Source organism: Monodelphis domestica, chromosome 3 (assembly GCF_027887165.1).
Source record: "Monodelphis domestica isolate mMonDom1 chromosome 3, mMonDom1.pri, whole genome shotgun sequence".
Lineage (NCBI taxonomy): Eukaryota > Metazoa > Chordata > Mammalia > Didelphimorphia > Didelphidae > Monodelphis > Monodelphis domestica.
Genome location: NC_077229.1, coordinates 94,333,658 through 94,353,184, shown reverse-complemented (window position 1 = coordinate 94,353,184; position 19,527 = coordinate 94,333,658). Strand labels below are relative to the sequence as shown.

At 39.2% G+C, this 19,527-nt stretch overlaps 2 protein-coding genes across 6 annotated transcripts in view; one reads left to right on the top strand and one right to left on the bottom strand.

Annotated features, from left to right (window-relative positions):
* The window catches only part of DNAJB1 (DnaJ heat shock protein family (Hsp40) member B1), a 47,562-nt gene that overhangs the window by 24,978 nt on the left and 3,057 nt on the right, over positions 1–19,527 (bottom strand). The window contains exons 2-4 of one of the 5 annotated variants that reach the window (XM_056822590.1): positions 10,160–10,240; positions 4,841–4,948; positions 1,056–1,163 (exon numbers count right to left, since the gene is read on the bottom strand). The gene's annotated coding sequence lies outside the window, so the exon portion shown is untranslated. Of the gene's footprint in view, positions 1–1,055; positions 1,164–2,306; positions 2,410–2,469; positions 2,607–2,876; positions 3,049–4,840; positions 4,949–10,159; positions 10,241–19,527 lie in introns of those variants that run through there. The other 4 variants (XM_056822592.1, XM_056822593.1, XM_056822591.1 and 1 more) reach the window with 4 other exon arrangements.
* Positions 2,727–19,527, top strand: part of TECR (trans-2,3-enoyl-CoA reductase) — a 32,153-nt gene continuing 15,352 nt past the window's right edge. The window contains exon 1 of the mRNA XM_007489048.3: positions 2,727–2,860. Coding sequence (XP_007489110.1) covers positions 2,846–2,860 — 15 coding nt within the window. The 5' untranslated portion in view covers positions 2,727–2,845. The remainder of the gene's footprint in view (positions 2,861–19,527) is intronic.

The window sequence follows — 19,527 nt, the reverse complement described above, 5'->3', positions numbered from 1 at the left end:
ATGAAGTGTCCGAGTCATATTTGAACCCAGATCCTCTTGACTCCAGGCCTGATGCTTTATCCACTATGCCACCTAGCTGCTCTGATAGGTTTCTTGACTCCAAATCTTGTGCTCTTTCCACTATAATATGAAGGACTTGACTTAACTCCTTTTTACAGATTCAGATTTTCACTAAAATCTACCACTGTCTCATTCTGGGTTCTCAATGCTTCTATCAGGAAGGCCAAACTCTGACAAATCCCTGTTGTATCATTATCACACAAATGGCCTACCTAAGTTCAGAGATCCTAGGCATTTGGTGATAGTTTTTTTTTTTAAAATCATACCAGTTCATTAAGCCAAAGATTAAGACATGGAAGGGTTAAGAGTAAATTTAATTCAAGAAACATTTACTAAATGCCTACTCTGAAACAAACTAAGAGAGGTTAGAATGTTTTGATAAGATAGGTCTTTACCCTTACCAGCATTGGAATTGTATATCTTTTGAAATATTGATGGAAGACACGTGAGAAAACTGAGGCTTAGCAAAATTAATTATATTGCTTTTGATCACTCAATCTAGTGCTTTCTACTTGATAGGAGCAAGGGACTGGACCTGTGATTTCACTGGTATAGGAAATTCCTAGCTGAGGAAACTTTTTCTACCTCTGTAGGGACTGCACCTTCTCCCCAACTTACTGTCTTAGAGGGTTTCCTAGAGCACTAATATGTTAAGTGATTTGTTTAGGTTCTCACATCTAGTAAGTGTCACTGGTAGACTTTGGACTCAGTTCTTCTGGGCTCTAAGGCCAGCTCTCTACAACACTGCACAGCTTTTCCCTCTGTTTGATATTAGTGGCTTTGTGAGACTAGGATATGACCCCAGAAAAGTTATTGGTTCTTTTTTCCCTGGCAAACAAAAAGGTGACAAATTGATATAGGGCAAAAAGTTCCGCAATAAGAACAAACTCAAAGGTAATGGAAAGTCATGGTTTTCAGAAGATTATACTAGGATGATTCACTGTCTTAGAATGTGCCTGAAACCTTTCCTGTTTCCATATAAGTCAGTAGACTACCTTTGCTGGTTCCAGTGTCTGCTTGTAGCTTTAGTCCAGGTCTCAGAAGCTTTTGGTTGGATGCAACAATCTGAACCAGCTACCAGAGGATGACTGGTAGCTGGATACCTGTCATTGGGTAGGCAGAACAAAGGAAAAATAGTGAAAAAGTAGACCCTACCTGGTTAAACCTAGGAGGAAATTGGTGTCACTCTCAGCTCTCCAAGCCCTATACCAGGTTATACAATCTCAGAATCACATTCTGGATTCTGGAAATCACATTCTGGAGCTGACAGCATTTTTAGAGACCCCTCTAATCCTAATCCTAATCCAGCCATTTTTATAGGCAAGGAAATGGAGGCTGAGAGAGATTCTAATAAACAGTGGACATATTATTTGAATTGAAATCTCATGATTCCAAATTAGTGCTCTTTATACTAGATCTTGCCACAATATACTCTGCCAGGAATCAGACTCAATTCTCTGTAGAAGTTAGCTAGTTCCCCTAGGCTTTTGAGAACTAAAAGGGTGAGAAGCCAGTCTAGAATGGGTTGCTAGAATTTAGCACTTAGAAGAGACCTTAAAGATTTAGTGCAACCCCTCCTTCCAATTATAAATGAGAAAGTTTAAGGCCTAGAAAGAGAAAATGACAGATTTAAGATCATGTCACTGATAAGCAGGCTGGAACCCAAGGCTTTTGATTCCCTATTCAGTGTCCTTTCCTTTCTGATTCAACTTTCTTGATGGCTTAAGAACTGCTACAGAGAGACTAGCTATCCTTGCTGGATTGCTTTCTAGCTGGAGACAATTCTTGCTATTATCGCCCAAAGTAGGACTGTCCAGGTAAGGAAGACCCTAGATTTCATTCAATTTCATGCAACAAATATCTTTTTAACAAGCTTCCTCATCTGTAAATTTGTTCCGGTAGTTTTGGATAGTCCAATACCACCCCCCTGGCCTCAAGGGGTTTCCAGTTGTACTGGGGAATACTGAAACAATCGAATAACAATAATGATATATTTTACGTAAATATGTAAACGACGACCGACGGGAGGTCGGGGTCATGCAGCTTCTTCCCCCACTCCCAAGAGATGGGGAGGCCTCAATCGCCCCCTCACCATCCTTCCCTTGCGGCCTAGTGGACGCCACAGCCCGCTTCTTTAAGGCCCTCCAGCCCGCCGGGCCGGGCCATCCCTATCCTGCTGGGGAAGATATCTCAGTCAGGAGAACACCCCCCCCCAGTCGAGGGTTTCGGGGTTGGGAGATGCCCACCTTTTATTCCCGCACCCAGGGTCTCCCACCCCTCCATGTTTGCTCCTCCTTCGACTCCTCCCTCCCTCCTGTCACTCAACCGCTCCTTCCCCCGCCCCCAATAACTGTCGCTACCTCTGGTTTCCATAGGGAAGCGTGGGGGTGGGGCAAGAGTAGAGCTTACTCCCTTTCCTGATTGGCTATGAGGGTTGCCCCTCTCTGGTCCCACCACCTCTCAGCCGCCGCTTGTTCCACAAGCTCATTGGTCCGCTCCGTGGCGCGAGGAGGTAGCCGGCTGGGGTCCAGGGGAGTCTCTCGCCTCGGGGCTAGGTCAAAGGTGGGAGAGCTTTCCTCCTCCACTCTCCCTCCCCCTCCCGCCTCTCCCCGCCCGGCGCTGATTGGTCGGCGGGGCGCGCGCATGAGGTGGGAGGGGGAGGGGCAGGGGGCTGGTGGGCGGGCATCGTTGGTAGCCGGGGCTGGGCGCGAGTCGCGGAGAGAGGCTCTCAGCTTAGGTTGTCGCGAGCTTGGAGGCGGCAGCGACCCGTGGGAGAGAAGGAGCCATGAAGCACTATGAGGTAAGGAGAAACATACCCACCCGGCCGCAGTAGGGCATGAGCCCGGAGAGGGGCGCCGCGGGGACTTCCCTCAGGATTTGAGGAAAAAACTTCGTCCTATATGGCCCCCCGCCCCCTCCCTCGCTCAAACCTCAAACGGCCCCATTACCCCAAACAGTCCCATGCCTTGAAGTGGAAAGAGACACGCAGGCGCAGTTTGTACTCGAACTGCCTTGGGTCACTGCTAGCGCATGTGTAGGAAAGTGTGGGGCGGTATTTATGACCTGGAAGTGGAGCTGTCGGGCGTGGGGTGGGGGCGGCGCAGGTGTCTGTACCCCGCTCAGGGTGATTGTTGCCCTTTGGGGTGCAAGGAGTAGGTTTATAGGCCCCTCTAGTTCTCACTGTGGAAAGGGTCTTTCCTTGTACGGTAGGAAAAACTCGGGCCCAGAGAAGGGAATGACTCACTCTAGGTTACACTGCTAATGAATGGAGAACCTGGGGTTTGGGTCCAGGTGTTCTGAACCCACTTTACCTCGTGTGCCATGCTACTCTGGTTAGCACATCTCATCATTGACCTGTACATGTTGAGCGAGTTTATTCCAGATTAGGAGGAGGCCTGCAGGAACTTTGTACCAGTCTCCAGATCCTGGTTGAGGGGTGGGAAGGGAGAAGTTGCATCAACCTTGCTGCACAAGATTGATTCTCTGCTGTTGCTGAAGGGTTTTTCTTATCAACTTTCACCTGTTTGACCTTTGTTCGTCTTAACTCCCACTCCTGAGCTATGTGTTCACCTTTTAGTAAACTTCCAAGTCCGGGTAAAGGTGGTAACAGAGCCTTTCTAACAGCATCTCCAGTCTTGTCCCAGCTGATCATACAGTTGATAAGCCTTCTTGGGGATCTTAAAATATCAGGATGTCAGCCTGGCCAATCTACCCATTTCGAAATTGGTAAAAAATGTAGCCCATAATGGGAAGTAGTTTGTCTTCTGTTAGTGACAGTCTTATCAGATTGAGGTTTCTCCAGGTGATGCCATCAGAATTTAGACCTTTCCTAGTCCATATGATTATGGGTCTTAAAACAAGAAGGGACCTTAGAGATCATCTAATTCTCTCATTTTAATGGTAAACTGAAGCTCACGTTCACACAGGTAGTAAGTAGCAGAGCTGAAACCAAATCTTCCAGGCTCCTTTTATGAACTACATGCACTGACTGTCTCTTCATTACATAGTCTAGGACTCTACTATATATGCTACCTTTCTATGTCATCATTGGATCATTGATTTGAAGTTGGAAAAGACCTTAGAAATCATCAAATTTAACCCTTTTCATTTTATAGCTAAAGAAAATGAGACAGAAGTAGTTAAGCTACACTACCAGTAAATCTGAGGTAGGATTTTTTTTTTAACCCTTACTTGCTGTCTTGGAATACAGTGTATTGGTTCCAAGGCAGAAGAGCAGTAAGGGCTAGGCAGTGGGGGTTAAGTGAGTTGTCCAGAGTCACACAGCTAGGAAATGTCTGAGGCCAGATTTGAGCCTAGGACCTCCCATTTCTAGGCCTGGCTCTCAAGCCACTCATGCAGGATTTGAATCTGAGTCTTTCTCACTCCAAGTCCAGTATTATACTATATTTTGCCTTGCATTTTTTTTGAAATGTGATGTTTGCTATCCTTCTTTTCCCTTTAAAAGAGTTTTATGATAATTTCGCTTATAGGTCATTAACCATTTTTAAAATTCATTGCTGATTAAAGGGAGTTGGATCAGACCTCAAAGTTCACTTCTAACTTCATGATTCTTTTATCCTCTTAAAATAGTCTCTTTCCTTTTTCTTGTCCTTGTTGTCATAACATTAGTAGAAAAATTAAAGTTTGATTTGACATGTAGAATTCAGCATATTGCTAAATAAAGTTAATTAGGTTGCTTTTGGGTTTTGTTGTATTTAGTACCATTGAAATTAAAAGTTTTCTTTACCCAAGGTCTATCACAAGAAGTCATTGTACTCACCTGCACTCACTTCATTTCTGTTTTCCAACAATGAGAGATCACTTGGTTCCTTTTAAGAAAGAGGTTGTTTTGTATCCATTGTTCAGAGTGACTGAACCTTGGCAGGACCTATGTGGAAAAATATATTAATATTTATTTGTTGATTGTTCAACAGCATCTGCTAATGTGTTCTTGCCTGATGAGAGGGATTTAGCACATTTAGATTCTGTAGTTTATAGATGATCCTTTTGAGTCATCAACCCCTCACGTTGGCAACTCTAGAACCAGAATGTCATCAGTAGGCTTTTCCAGTTAGATTTGGCTGTGGAACAATTCAGGGTCAACTTTTGATTGTAATACATTAATCCAAAGGATCATAATTGATTGGGCATGCAGCTTTTAAAACAGATCATAACTTTTAAAGTTGAATGGAATTTTAGAAGCCTTTCTCCACTTCCCTTTCCCCTTATTTTACAGTTGAAGAAACTGCAGGCTAAAGAGGTTTAAGTAAGTTTCCTAAGGTCACACAGTTAGTAAGAAGCAGAGCTGGGAAGAACACCTTGGTCCTTTGACTTCTCCTCTTTCATTTTGTCTATCATACCTTTATCCCTGGGATAAAGAAGGGATTGAGGATATTTTGGAGCAAAGGAGGGAAAATTAAGCCTATTTTCACACAGAAAAATTGCTATAAAAATAAATCTTTTTTACTCATCTTATATTTCTAGTTTCTAACAGAGCAGGAGCTTAATAAATGCTTGTTGAAGGAGTGACTGTTTATATGAAAGTACTATTATGATGCTTTGAGGTGAATGGAGGCCATACTATGAAAAAATGTTGGAGGAACTAGGGATATTTGTCCTGGAGAAGAGAAGAGCAAACTTAGCCAGGGAACTTCTCTCTTCAAGTTTCGAAGGGCTGTTGAGTGGAAGAGTTATTGGATTTGTTTTGCTTGGTTTCCAGAGGGCAGAAATAGCAGAAATAGGGTGATATTTTTGAGAGTTAGAATTCATCTTTCTGTAAAGAAAACTTTCAAACAGAGAGGTTAAAAAATCATGTGGATATCCTTTGGCAGTAGTGGCTAATGCTTCAGGCAGGAGTTGGGATGACCACTTACCAGGGATGTTATAGAAGAGAATCTTGGTGGAGGAGATGAGGAACTTGCAGATTCCAAGAGGTTCCGATAAGTGTTGGGAATAGTTAATGATTTTGAGTATGCCTCCAGTAATTGTGTAAAAGTGTGTTGTGTGTGGTCTGAGGATCAATGCAGCTAAAAATGGAGAGATTCTACCAGAAAGGGATTAATTCTTTCAGCTAAAGTAATTCACAAAAAGTTACCAAGTAGACATTTTGAAGGGTTCTGATCCATAGTAGAGGAATCTATATATATATATATACACACATATATTTATGTGAATATACTGGTGAAATTATAGATCTTTGATGTAAATGATTTAATATTTAATAATTGACATTGTGGAGAACAAACATTCTCTCACAGATACCCAAGATACATTTATATGGAACACCAAGGTTCTAGAGAGCACAGTCTGGAAAGTTACAACTTAGGTCAACTCTTCATTTTATATATGAAGAAACTGGGGAATGAAGGATGACTTACCTGGGGTCCCATCACTACATATTAGGAGTGCCATAACTGGAAGACAGGTTTTCTTTTTTTTTTCCTAGTTCATGCTATTTGTGGTGGTTATAGTAAGAACTAGTAAGGACACCTATTGTTACCTTAAATGTAGTTGATCATGCAGACCTATACCTATACTGGGCCAAGGAAATTTCATTAATTGTTCAGTATCACAAACCAAATATCAGGGCCAACTTTGTGTGGTAGAAAGAAGTGCATTATTTGGAGTCAGAAGAGCATGTATTCATATTGCCAGTTTTGACATGAGCTATGTGATTCTGGGTACCTGAGTATCCTCTCTCTAAAATGGGGCTAATATTTTCTGCACTGCCTACCTTAAGGTTGTTTTGCGAAAAATGTTTTGTATACCTTGAAGTGCTATATAAGTGTTCTGCTTCTTCTGTTTTTATTATTATTGCATAATAAAATATATGGACTATATTTGGGCATACTTTTTGATCTTTGTGTGTATCTGCTTGAGAGTGAACTCCTTGGAAGTAGAGCTGAGTTTAAGGTCATCTTTGGATAAATATAGAGTAAAATTGTTGAAGGTTCTCATTATGAAAGAAACTAGCTTTAAGAAATTGCTTTTCCTCTCTAAAGATGGAGAAGAAAACTCTTACTAATACTTGGAGAGAAGCTTGCTATATTTTGTAAACGAGACTATCATCATCTAAACAATTTTGGGAACTCAACTCTTCTCTGCTTTCTCTAGCCCAAACTGTGGATCTTTATTCCCTGCTACTTTGTATAGCAGTAGGCTCTATCAACTGAAGTTGAAAAGGTACCATCATGTTTTGGGTTTCCATATATATCCCCTGCCCTTTAATCTTTACTAAACCATAAGGGGTTTTAAAAGTGTTCCTTACATTATTAAAAATTTAGTAGGAGGACCCTGTTTCTGTAATAACCCTATAAGGGTTTGCAGGGAGGAAGCAGAGATTCAACCAGTATTTTCTCTAAATTCCTTATTCATTTTTTTAAGTAAAAGTTTTATTGTTGCTTTTTTGTTTTTACATAAATAATTTCTGAAGGAAAAAACTAGAAACTTGCCATCTACTATCTACCTGACTCTCCTTATCTCACAGTGATTCACCCAATGTCTGTGACATTGTTTTAGTTGAACTTCTTAAAGTTGCACTCCTCTTAAAGAGGCTTTCTTTCTGGAAGTCTTTAGGATTGTTAGTCTTGAAGCTAGCCATTCAGCAAGTTAGCCTCTTAGTGTGTAGGTACTTGGAATTTCACTGTTAGAACAGAATTTAGCATAGGAGGAAACTGAGGCTCAAGGAAGGCAAGTGATGTGTCAGTTCTGTTTTTTTTTTTTTGGCAGATGGCAGAGAAATATTGCTGGGGCAAGAAGAAGGAGGAATCAGGGTCTGTTATTTTCTGAAGTGATTGTGGAGCAAGTCTCTTTACCTCTTAGGCCTCAGCATCCTCTCAAAATAAAATAATTGGTCTGTACAACCTCTAAAATCCTTCTATTTCTAAAATCTTACTGTTTTAGGAAGTGTGTGTAGTGCTAGAGACCCCCTTGGAGTGGGAAGGTTGTGTGTGTTTATCTAGGAACATCTCTAGGGTTGAAAAAGATGGGTTCTGTTGCTTGCAGACAGCTCAGGGGATCTGGTAGAAGTGAAGGTACTGCTTAGAGCAGACACTGAAGGAACACTTGCACCTGTCACTGACTCTGTAAGAAGATATTTGCAGGGATATTAATATTGCAATCTCCAGACTTGCTGTACCAGCAAGCTCAGCAGCCTATCTCAGGAAATAACATTTTCAGTTCCTATCAAAATATCAGAAGTAGAAGAGGGTATTTGATACATGGGTATGTTGTGTTTTCAGGGTTAAGGATTTCAACTCTTGCAGGTTATGTCACAGCATCAAGAATCCTAATACTTTTGCCACATTCATGAAGGCCTTTGTCAGATCATTATCATAGAATGTTAAAATTGGAAAGGAACTTAGAAGTTAAGTTGTCTAGTCCAACTCCCCCTTATTAAATTATATTTGGAGTATAGTATCAGGAACATTTTTCATCAGGTTCTGTTAAAGTCTTTAGCCAGTAAGTGATTCCTTAAGGCAATTTATTCAGGTAGATGGAATACATTGCCTGGAATTGTGCTGGATAAATTAGACAGTTAAAAACATGTTTTTTAATTGAAGTGTAAAGTGTGGAAAAGGTCTTTAGATTTGATTTTAAGGGCACTTTTAACTCATGGCTATGAATCCTATAGCTTTGTGAGGGTCTTGGTTCATTCACAATTTTTTCCCACTTATTAGCTTTGCCACTTTGGGATAGTGATTGTTGTAGTCACTTCTCAGTGCCACATTTTAGGGTGAACACTGGCAAACTGAAGTTTGTACAGAGGAGGGTGACCAGGATGGTGAGAGAATTGGAATTATGCCTTGTAGTATTGATCGAAGGAATCAGGGATATTTAGTCTGGAAAGAAGACTTAAAGAAAACATGCTTGCTTTCTTCAAATATTTAAAATTGTCCCTTGGATTTGTTTTCTGCTTGGCTTCAGAGGGCAAATTTGGAAATTAGCTTATACTTGCAGAAAGGCATTCATCGATATTTCTCCTTGCTGTAAAGGCATCCTAACAATTACAACTATACAGTTATTCACTACTCAGGTTTTTGTAGAGGGCATTTCCTTCTCTGGCCTAGATTGATTTGTGATTCAGTGAACCATTCTTCTGCCTTGCTAGGGATACTTGAATTGATGCAAAGTCCAAAGATAAGGGTTTAAAAAAAGGAAAAGAAAGACTAGGAAAGGGGTCTTGCAGAAGGTGGAATTTTAGATAGGGGAGAATGCCAGGGAAAAGTTGAGATGCCTTGAATGATTATCATCATCATTAATTGGAGCTTTATACTCAATACTTTGATTAAAACTGAATTTGTGAATGAAATCCAGTTTTCTCCCGTCTTTGCTTCTTTAAGGCAATAGAAATTTGGTTCATGGATTATTGAAGTTAAACCTTTTACTTTTCCCTCAGTTATTTCAGTAAAATAATTGACTTCACCCTGAAAGTTTCTCAGATTTAAGACTAGGTTTGCATGAGACTAGCTGTTGATGCTTCTCAGTCCTCTCATTTTTGCCAGCTATATCACTTGGCTTGAAAGCATCTATCTTAAAGATAATTTTTAGCTTTTGATATGGAAACTTTGACTGAGGCAGCTTCCTGTGGCTCTAAAGGAAAAGAGGGATGAGGTGGGTTGGGTTATCAGCTTGGAAAGACACCTTAGCAAGGATCTCTTAGAGGCATGCTTCTCTCCTCAAACTTTCAGACTTTAATTGGATTATTTGTGGATTTAAAATAATTCCTCTTGATGCTGACATGTTTTTCTTACATAGAATTAACTAGTGATAATACCTTGGAGTTGGAAAATGAGCTATCTAAGGTTGAACTGTTGTTAATTTGTGAGGTTTTGGACAGGGTATATAAAGGTCTTATCACTTCTTAGGAGCCATTATGCCATAGGAAGGGGGTGGGTGCTGTAGTTGAAAGGACACTGAACTTGGAGTTAAAATAACTGGTATCGATCTTGACATTTAACATGTACCATTGTGCCAGGCACTGTACCAGGCATTGGGAATACAAAAACAATAATGTTCCTGCCCTTCTATTGGAAGAAAACAATATGCAAATAGAACATTAAGTACAAAATATATACAGAATGCAGTAAGGAGTACATACCTTTCAGGCATGCGGCAGGGAGATAGGAGATGAAATATTATGGATGATAAACAGCAAGCAGACCAGTTTGGCTAGAATGCACTGTATGTGAAGGAAGAAAGTAATGTGCATTAAGCTTAGAAATGTAGGCCAAAGTCAGATTGTGAAGTTTTTTTTTTTTTAACCCTTACCTTCTGTCTTGGAATCAATATCTATCTCTAGGCCTGCCCCTCAATCCACTGAGCCACTCAGCTGCCTCCAGATTGTGAAGGTTTTAAAATTCAGACAGTGAAATTTATATTGTATTTATAAAAAAAGCTAGGTGAGCTTCTTGAGTAGGGTAGTGATATGGTAAGATCTGTGCTTTAAGAATATTACTTTGGCAGCAGTGGGTGGATGGTTTGGAGGTAAGAGAGACTGGAGGCTATTTTAGGTGGGTGCTGATGGAGGGTTCCAACTAGAGTGATGGCTTTGTGAGTACAGAGAAAGGGAATAGATGAGAACTCTATTGTGAAAGTACAATGAACAAGATTTGGCAGCTGTTTGAATGTGAAGAATAAAGGAGAGTAGAGGATCATGACAAGATTGTGAATCTAGGCGACTGGAAAGATGGTGGTGCCCTCAGTAGAAATAGGGAAATAAGGAAGAGAAGGCTTTGTTAGGAAAAATTAATGAGTAGCTTTGATCATGTTAAGTTTGAAATATCAAACCACCATTACCACTGCTCTTACTCCCACCTCTTTTTGGACAAGGGCCAGGATACAGAGCTTAAGAACCATGGAAATGCCTCCCACAGCCATTATGAAGGAGAGCAACCCTGTCATCTCTGAATCCATGAGTCCACAAATCCTTATCACTAAGCAACTACCATCTATGGACACTCAAGCCTAAGAACCTAGGGAATAGTAGTCCTTTTCCAACCACTCACCATATTTTACCAGATTGACCCCGACAGCCATTATTCAGAGAAACAATTCTTTTGGAGTTGAGTTCTGTCAGCTGCCATAGATGTTGAACAAAAGAAAATTCTAGCCATAAAAGTACTTGACTCTTTGAGATGGCTTAGCATCAGAAATTGATCAATGGGAACCAAGTGAAAGAGATGCCATTATTAACTGCTTTGCCACTTCACCTAAAGACTGCTGGTTTTTCCAGATGATTTATACCTAAAATCTAAAATGTTGTTTCCTTCTATGAGAATGTGAACTCTGAGAAGAGGAATTTCCTTTTCAGTTTGTATAGCACATATCTCCAGTTTTTTGTACATAGTAAGTGCTTAATAAAATGTTTTTTTTTTATGTTTTCATTCATTCTTTTGAGATGCCAATAGAATATTCAGATAGAGATATCTAATAGATACTTGTAAATGTGTACCTCAAGTTTAGGGGAAAAAACTAAGATTGGATATAAAGATCTAGGTGTTGTCTACATAGAGATGATTGAATTAATGGAAACTAATGAAATGAATTAGCAAATGTGTGCAAGATTTGTGGGATACACCCAGACCTAAGGGGGTGGGACAAAGATGATAATCTTAGCAAAGGAGATTAAGGAGGAAATAGATATGTAGAAGGAGAACCAGGAGAGTGTTGTAGAAGGAGAGAATGGCCAACACTTTCAAATGCTGCAGAGGTCAAGAAGGATAAGGATTAAAAAAAAAAAGACATTGGGTATGGCAATTAAGAGATGATTAATAACCTTGAAGAGAGTCAATGTAATTGAGTGATGAGGTCAGAAACCAAATTGCAAAGAGCTGAGAAGTGAGTTTGAGGTAAAAAATAGTAGAGGTAATTTTTATAGGCAATTTTCTAAATGATTATCTATGAAAAGGAGGAGAAGAGATGGCATGATCATGTTACTTAAAATAGTTTAGTGACCAAGGGCAAATCACTTTACTTCTCTGAGCTTTAATTTCTTCTGTAAAATGGGGAAGTTGTGAAAAAAATTCTTTGTAAATGTGAAAATTCTATAGAAACATAGATTAATAATAGTGCTGTCAGTAGAAGTCCTATTATATATTTTCTCATGGATGATTTCTAATTATTTTGAACCTTCAATCATTTGTATAATTTGATAATATGGAACTCTGAAAATCTCTATTGCTGTAGTGTAGTGGTTTGAGTACTGGATTGGAGTAAGAAGATTTGAATTTTACTTATTGTGTTTTTACTATTTGTGTGACCTTGGGAAAGTAACTACCCAACTTTGAAATTAATTTTCCTTAACTGTTCATTTCAGAATAGGATGAGGATTGGACTACATTAGACATTTTTAACATTTTTTGTGTGTTGTAGACATACCCCTTTTCAGTCTGAAAAACCATGGACCCCTTTAAAACATAATATTTTAGGGGGTAGCTGGGTGGTTCAGTGGCTTGAGAGCCAGGCCTAGAGATGAGAGGTCCTAGGTTCAAATGTGGCCTCAGACACTTCCAAGTTGTATGACTCTGGGCAAGTCACTTGACCCCCATTGTCTAGCCCTTACCACTCTTCTTTCTTGGAACTAATACACAGTATTGATTCTAAGACAGAAGGTAAGGGTTTAAAAAAAAATAAACTTAAATTTGTATACTTTCCTTATATATTTCGGATATTAAGTCTTTGTCAAAGAAACTTAAAGCAAATTTTTTTTCCCACTTGCTTGCTTCTAACTTTAGCTACATTGATTTTTTTTCAAAACTTTAAAAATTTTATGTAATCAAAGTTATCCTTTTTATTTTCTATTATTTTCTCAAACCTTTACTTGGTCATTAACTCTTTGCCCTATCATAGTTATGAAAAGCATTTTCTTCCTCCTTTGTGATTGAGCTTTTAAATATATAAATCATGTATTTTTTTTTTTTAAACCCTTACCTTCAGTCTTAGAACCAATATAGGGATTGATTCTAAAACAGAAGAGCAGTAAGGGCTAGGCAATGGGCATTGTGACTTCCCCAGGGTCACACAACTAGGAAGTATCTGAGGCCACTTTTGAACCCAGGACCTCTTGTCTCTAGGCCTAGCTTTCAATCCAGAGCCACCCAGCTGCCCTCCATGTATCTATTTTTAGTGAATCGTGGCAAATGGTGTGAATTGTTGATCAAAACCCAATATCTTCCAAGCTGCATTAAATTTTTTCCTAGAAGTTTTTTTTTTTGGTCAGATATAGACTTTGTCTTAGGAATTTGAGTCTTTGGATTTATTAAATGCCATGAAGCATAGATTTAGAGGTCACCGAATCACAGGGAAAATTGCAGTCTCTTAGTGGATTCTGCAGTGGTCTTTTAGTGGCCATTTACCCTAACTCATATTTGCAAAAGAATCTTCACAATAACATATCTGATAACTGGTCATTCAGACTTTTGATTGAAGCCTTTTGATGAGAGGCAATGTACTTACCTTTTGAGGCATTCTCTAGATAGCTCTAAAGATTAAGAAGTTCTTCCTGAGGTCAAAGTTAACTTTGTTTCTTTGCACCTTTTTTCTGTTGTTCCTGATCCTGCCCCCTCAGGCCTAATAGAACAAATTTAGTCTATTCATATGAAATATAGGTACTAAAAAACAGGTAAAGACTTAGTCTTCTATTCTTTAGGCCAACCATCCCCAAGTTCTTCAGTCAATCCTTGTATAACATGACCTAAGAGCTCTTGAACATGCTGGTTGAGACCTCCCTGGATCTTCTCTTGCTTATTAATGTCTTTCATAAACTATGGCACCCAGATCTTAAAACACAGTACTCTAGATGAGGGCTAACTAGTTATTCCTGTCTGACTGTTCTTTCTTAATCTGCTTTGCTGGGTATTCATTTATCTGATACCTGGCCCATGATATTCCATTTCCCATCTCTGTGCCTTTGTACTTGCTCTCCTTCATGTCTGGAATGCTCTCCTTTCTCCTTGGCCTTTAGAATCACTGAATTCCTTTAACATTTTGCTTAATTTCTATCTTCTGAGGGAGCTTATTCTTCTTGTCTCTTCCCCCATCTCACTAGTGAGTCGTCCTCTAAGGTTACCTTATATCTACTACTCTATAGTTTTTATATATGTATACACACATATATATATTTACTACTCTATAGTTATATTGATATATATGTTTTATACATATACACATACATGTATATTTTATATAGTCTACTCCATTAGATGTGAACTCCTTGAAGGCAAGAATTGTTCTCAAATTTCTTTGAAACTTTAGGACTTCGTGTAGTGTGTGACATTTAGTAAGCTGTTAAAAATGCTTGTTGGGTGATAGTTGACTAAAATCCCCAGCTCTTAACATGCTATTGTCTAATAATGTCTTTTTCTTCTTATATTTGTAAAGTTGATTTCTTGAACTCAAGTGTAAGATTTTGCATTTATCTCTACTGATTTTAATTTAATCTTAGATTGGCCAAATGTTTCAGCTTATTAAGATCTTTTTGGATCTTTTAGTTATTAATTTTCTCTTCAACCTGTGTCATCTGCAGATGTGATACAAATACTAGATATGCTAAAGATTCAAGGCATTGATAAAAAATGTTAAAATACTACCTAACCCTTTCATTTTAGTTAGGGAAATTGAGCTCCAGGATTGGACAGCTAGTTATTGGCAGAGGAGGCACATTAAACCAAGCCTCTTGAGGTCCAAGTCTAGTGTTTTTTCCATTGCACTTTTAATCTATACCCAGTTTACTGAAAAGGTCTGGGATTTTTTTGTTGTGGCTTACTGGAGAGGCAATATGGCATAGTGGATAAAGAACTGGCCTTAGGAGCCCAAAAACTGAGTTGCTGTGCTCAGAAATGCTCTTTCTAGTAGCCAGTCTTCTGGAGTTGAATGTAAGGTATATAGTCCTGTTGGGCCCATCCTCAACCTTTAATTTGGTAGGACCTGTCAGAGCTTGTGCTTTACTAGAATTAGGGATCTCAGAATGGGACTTTAGTGTGGAGGAAGTATCACTTGCTGTGACTATGAACTGTACTTAATTGACAAGTCTTAGATGGAAGATAACTTTTCTAAAAATCAGAGATCTCTAGTAGGAAAACAAACCCAAAACTGATGGGTCTTGCTGTACTGTAGTTGGAATTTTGCTGTAATTTTTGTGGATCAGTGATCCAGGCCTGGATTATACCCCTGCATTGTGAATTAGTGTTTGAATCCATTAACCTACATTTTCACGGTCATATACAAGAATAGACGTGCCCAAATTCTGGGAATGGGAGTGTTTGGTGTGGGTGGTTAGAGACTTTTCCTAAACCCTTTCCTCTAGCCATTATAACACTCAGTTCCCAGTAGAGCACCTCTGTAATTCTGTTGCAACTGTTTGAGAAATCAAGTCTTTCAGGAAAAGTGTTGAGGGCAGTGTTTCTCAGTAAGCAGGTGTTCTCATTTCTTTGGTGTCTCTGGAAGGTTCCAAGGCAGAGAAGGAACTAATGATTGGAAAGGGGAGCAGCTTAAAGACTAATTCTGTATTCTAACTCCTGGCAAAGTTGGGCCTTATCAAAGTTGTTAACACAGAAGAAACACCATGTGTAACTGGATAGCTCTGAGGCTGAGATGTTTGGCCTTTTTTTTCCCCCTTTTTTTAAACATGGAGCTGATTTTTGTTCTTTGGAATTGGAGAGGTTTTTGTTGCTTCTGCTGACCAAGCACATAACCCTGGTGGGAGATCCTTGAAGAATCATATTGTGGAAAGGATTCATAGAGGATCATAGGATTAGCTGGAAGGGACTTTAGAGGTTATCTGATCCAGCTCCTTCATTTTATGGATGAGGAAACTGAAGCCAGAAAGGGTGACTTGCCCAACATCACATGGATACTATGTCTCAGAGAAGGATGGAAAGCCAAGATTTCTGACCCCACAGCTAGTATTCTTTCTCATGTACCACACTACCATTCCTAACTATAGCTGTTGGGGTAACTCCTAGGTTTTGAAACTGGGTGTCAGGAAGCTTTGGTGACTATTGATAGAAACATATTGGGGATGGAGGGGAGGGGTAGGTTTATGGGAAAAGGTAATGAATTTTGTTTTGAACATGTTGGACTTGTTGGAGCTCAGAGTTAATGTGGTTTGCTCTTGTATATACTTGGCCAATATCTTTTTTTTTTTTAAGGTAAATAAGGTTAAGTGATTTGTCCAGGGTCACAGCTGAAGTTAGATTTGAACTCAGGTTTTCCTGATTCCAGTTCTGGCATTCTATCCACAGCACCACCTAGCTGCCCCTCTAGTTAATATCTTGATTGAAGGTGTTTTGACTATAGGTCTACAGACAGTTGTTTTTGATTCACTGTACACACTAAGCAAGAATCCCTTCCACAACATGGTTAACTGACAGCCTTCTGTGATAGGGTTCCCACCACCTCAAGCTTTATTTAGGACCAGGTTTTGGATTCTTTCCCATTCTTTTTTTTTTTTAATTGGTGGTACACTCATTTCTAAATATTTGCGCCCCTGAAAGCCAACACTTGTAACAAACATTAAAAATGAAAGAAAAAAAATTCGTAAAAGCAAAACAACTTGCTGATCATGTCTAATTGCATATGCTTTATGTGTTCCATACCTATAATTCCCTACTTCCAGTAAAGATTAAGAGGTCCATTTTCTCAGCCTTTTCCAATGCCAAGCTTTATCATATAATAAACACGTAAGTTATTGGCTTTGACACTCATGACCCCAGCTAATTATGCTCCTTTTTCTTTAGTATGAACCTGAATTTCTGCTTTGCCCTTCATTGTAACCTAGAGTGCCTCAACTTCACTGGAGCAGTTTGCTTGGAGCCAGAAAGATAACTGGATGTGGCAGTCCTTTGGTAGGGAGCAGGCTCTGGAGTTTTACCTTCCAGGGCCCTCAGTTGGTATCTTCAAGTCAATCACTCAGAGCACAGTTACTTTTTGTTCTTTTGTGAAGCTTGCCCCTATCCTTGGGTGAAATTTTCACCTTGGCTTATGTGAATTAGAGCCAACTTTTGGGGACTACCTAGAGGAAATGGTGTACTTTATTTAGTGTTTCCTCAGCACTTAGCAAAATTTTTCTAACTTCCTGAGTTGAGGCAGTCTGGTTTGCACTACCTCTCTTGTTTCAAGGTTGGTTAGAGAAAGATACATGCAAAGACAGATTTTTTTTTTTAATTGTCAGCTGGCTATTTGCAATGTAGGTTATTGGCAAAGAACTTTGTATGAGGCATGATGCCCATAGGGAATTCAACATATAGAGTAGATTCACAAACTAGAATTCTATTTGATTGGCAGGGGTGATTACCGTTTGATTTAGGGGTATAGAGGTTATATCAATGCAGAAATTCTACATTTTTGTAGGAAGAATATTAGCCTTAGAGTCAGAATACCTGGATCTCCCCTTCAGCTCTAGGATCTGGGCAAGAAAGGTTTGAAATCTTCATGTAACAACTAATTCTGTATTCATTCACCTGAAAGGTATGGGCATTGTGATATTGTGAGAGCACTGGCCTTGTCTGAAAACCTGGATTCAGGTCTTACCTCTGCTCTACTTGATCTCTGCTCTGTGCTCTTATATACTTAACTGTCTGTATTTTAATTTGCTTATCTATAAGATGAAAGGGCTGGACTAGGTAATGTCTAACTAAGGTCTCACTTTCAAATCCTTCAATTTTTGTATACCTTTGAAGTTCAATATCAAAATGCAGGCTAGGATCCTATGATAAAAAAGAGTTTGGGTTTAGAATAAGATTACCCAGGACTACAGTATTTTTGAGTTGGAAGGGATTTTCTATATCATCTAGTTCAATTACTTTATTCTCAAGGTGAAGAAACTGAGGCCTAGACAGAGGAGGCATTTGGTCATAAATGGCCATAACTCATTAGTAGCAGACCTTGAATTAGAACCCGTCTTTCTTTTTCACCACACTTCTCATTTATTTCATTTGGTGATTATTTTAGAGTAATTATCCTCTGCCTCATCAGGGTATTTGGGATTTTTATCAAATTGGTCATTCCATGGTCTAAGCAGGTTAGGTTTTTATTGTAAATTGTGGCCCTATGGCTTTAGCAGGGTGTGATTGTCCACCAGGGTACTCTCAATAGCCATTTCTAAATACTTCACTTTGCTTTGAGATGCCAGGGTCCAAAGAGACTTTTGGACAAGTCTGACTGCTCAGTCTGCTTTGGTGGGAAGATAAAGATGTGATAGCCTTTTTAACAGATTAGAGGGTCTAATAAGACCTAAGGAAAAGCAGCCTTCTGATACCTGGCCACAGGGTTTGTCCTAGTTAACCTCTTATGCATATGTATTGAGAGGAAAGATCAGTTACCTTTGAAAAAAACCCCCCCAAACTGGTCAGAACTCCTTTTAGTTCTAGATGTTAAAATATTTTGGGATGGACTTTGATAAAATTGAGCAGCTCAAGAGGATGGCAATCAGATTGTGGGAGGACTGTAGATTATGTCATTACAAAGATTGGTTAAAGAGTTAGGCCTTAGATGTCTTCAAGCTTTTCAAGGACTGTTATAGAGAAGAATTAAACTTCTTGTTCTTTGCCTTTGAAAGCAGAACTTGAAACAATAGTTGGTAACTGTGAAGAGGCTCATTTCATCTTGTTATAGAATACCCTATATAATATAGAATATAATATACCCTACCAGGTAGAGGTGGTTCCAAGTAGACCAGACTGCTTCAAGAGATAGTGCATTTTTGCCACTAGAAATGCAGATCTGACTATGTAACCCCTCTACTCAATAACTACATTGTCTCCCCATTATCCCTAGCATCAAGTACAAATCCATTTCTAACTTTAAAAGCCTTTTATATCCTACTACCTCCCCCTAGTCTTGTCCAGTCTTCTTCCTTACTCCCTGTCACTTTGGTCCAGTGATTCTGGCTTCCTTGCTATTCCTTGAAAATGACTCTCCAAGCATTTTTTTTTGGCCATTCTCTATGCCTAAAATGCTCTCTCCTCATCTCTGACTCCTAACTTTTCTGGCATCCTTCAAGTCCCAACTAAAATCTCATCTTCTATTAGAACTCTTTCCTAACCCTTCTTAGTTCTAATAAACTTCCCTCTGTTAATTATTTACTATTTATCCTGTACTTAACTTGTTTGTATGTATTTGTTTCCTTGAGGTTTTTCTCCCTCATTAGCTTGTTGAGGGCAGGGACTATTCTTTGCCTTTTTTTGTATCCCCAGTGCATGGCAGAATACCAAGTAGGTATGTAGGTGCTTGATGTTCAAATCTTCATCTGAAAGCTGGATAACCACTTGACAAGGAGAGATTGTGGTGGGATTTTGGACTGTAGTGTGGATTCAATTAAATGACCTTTGAGGCCCCATTCAGTTCAATGTTTTGTATTTGCTTGTGTTTTAATAGCTACAATAAACCTAGAGGTGTTGGGAAGGAGTTTCCTGAGCTATTTGCTTTGCAGTCATTGTGACTGTCTTATATATAATTTTATATATATAA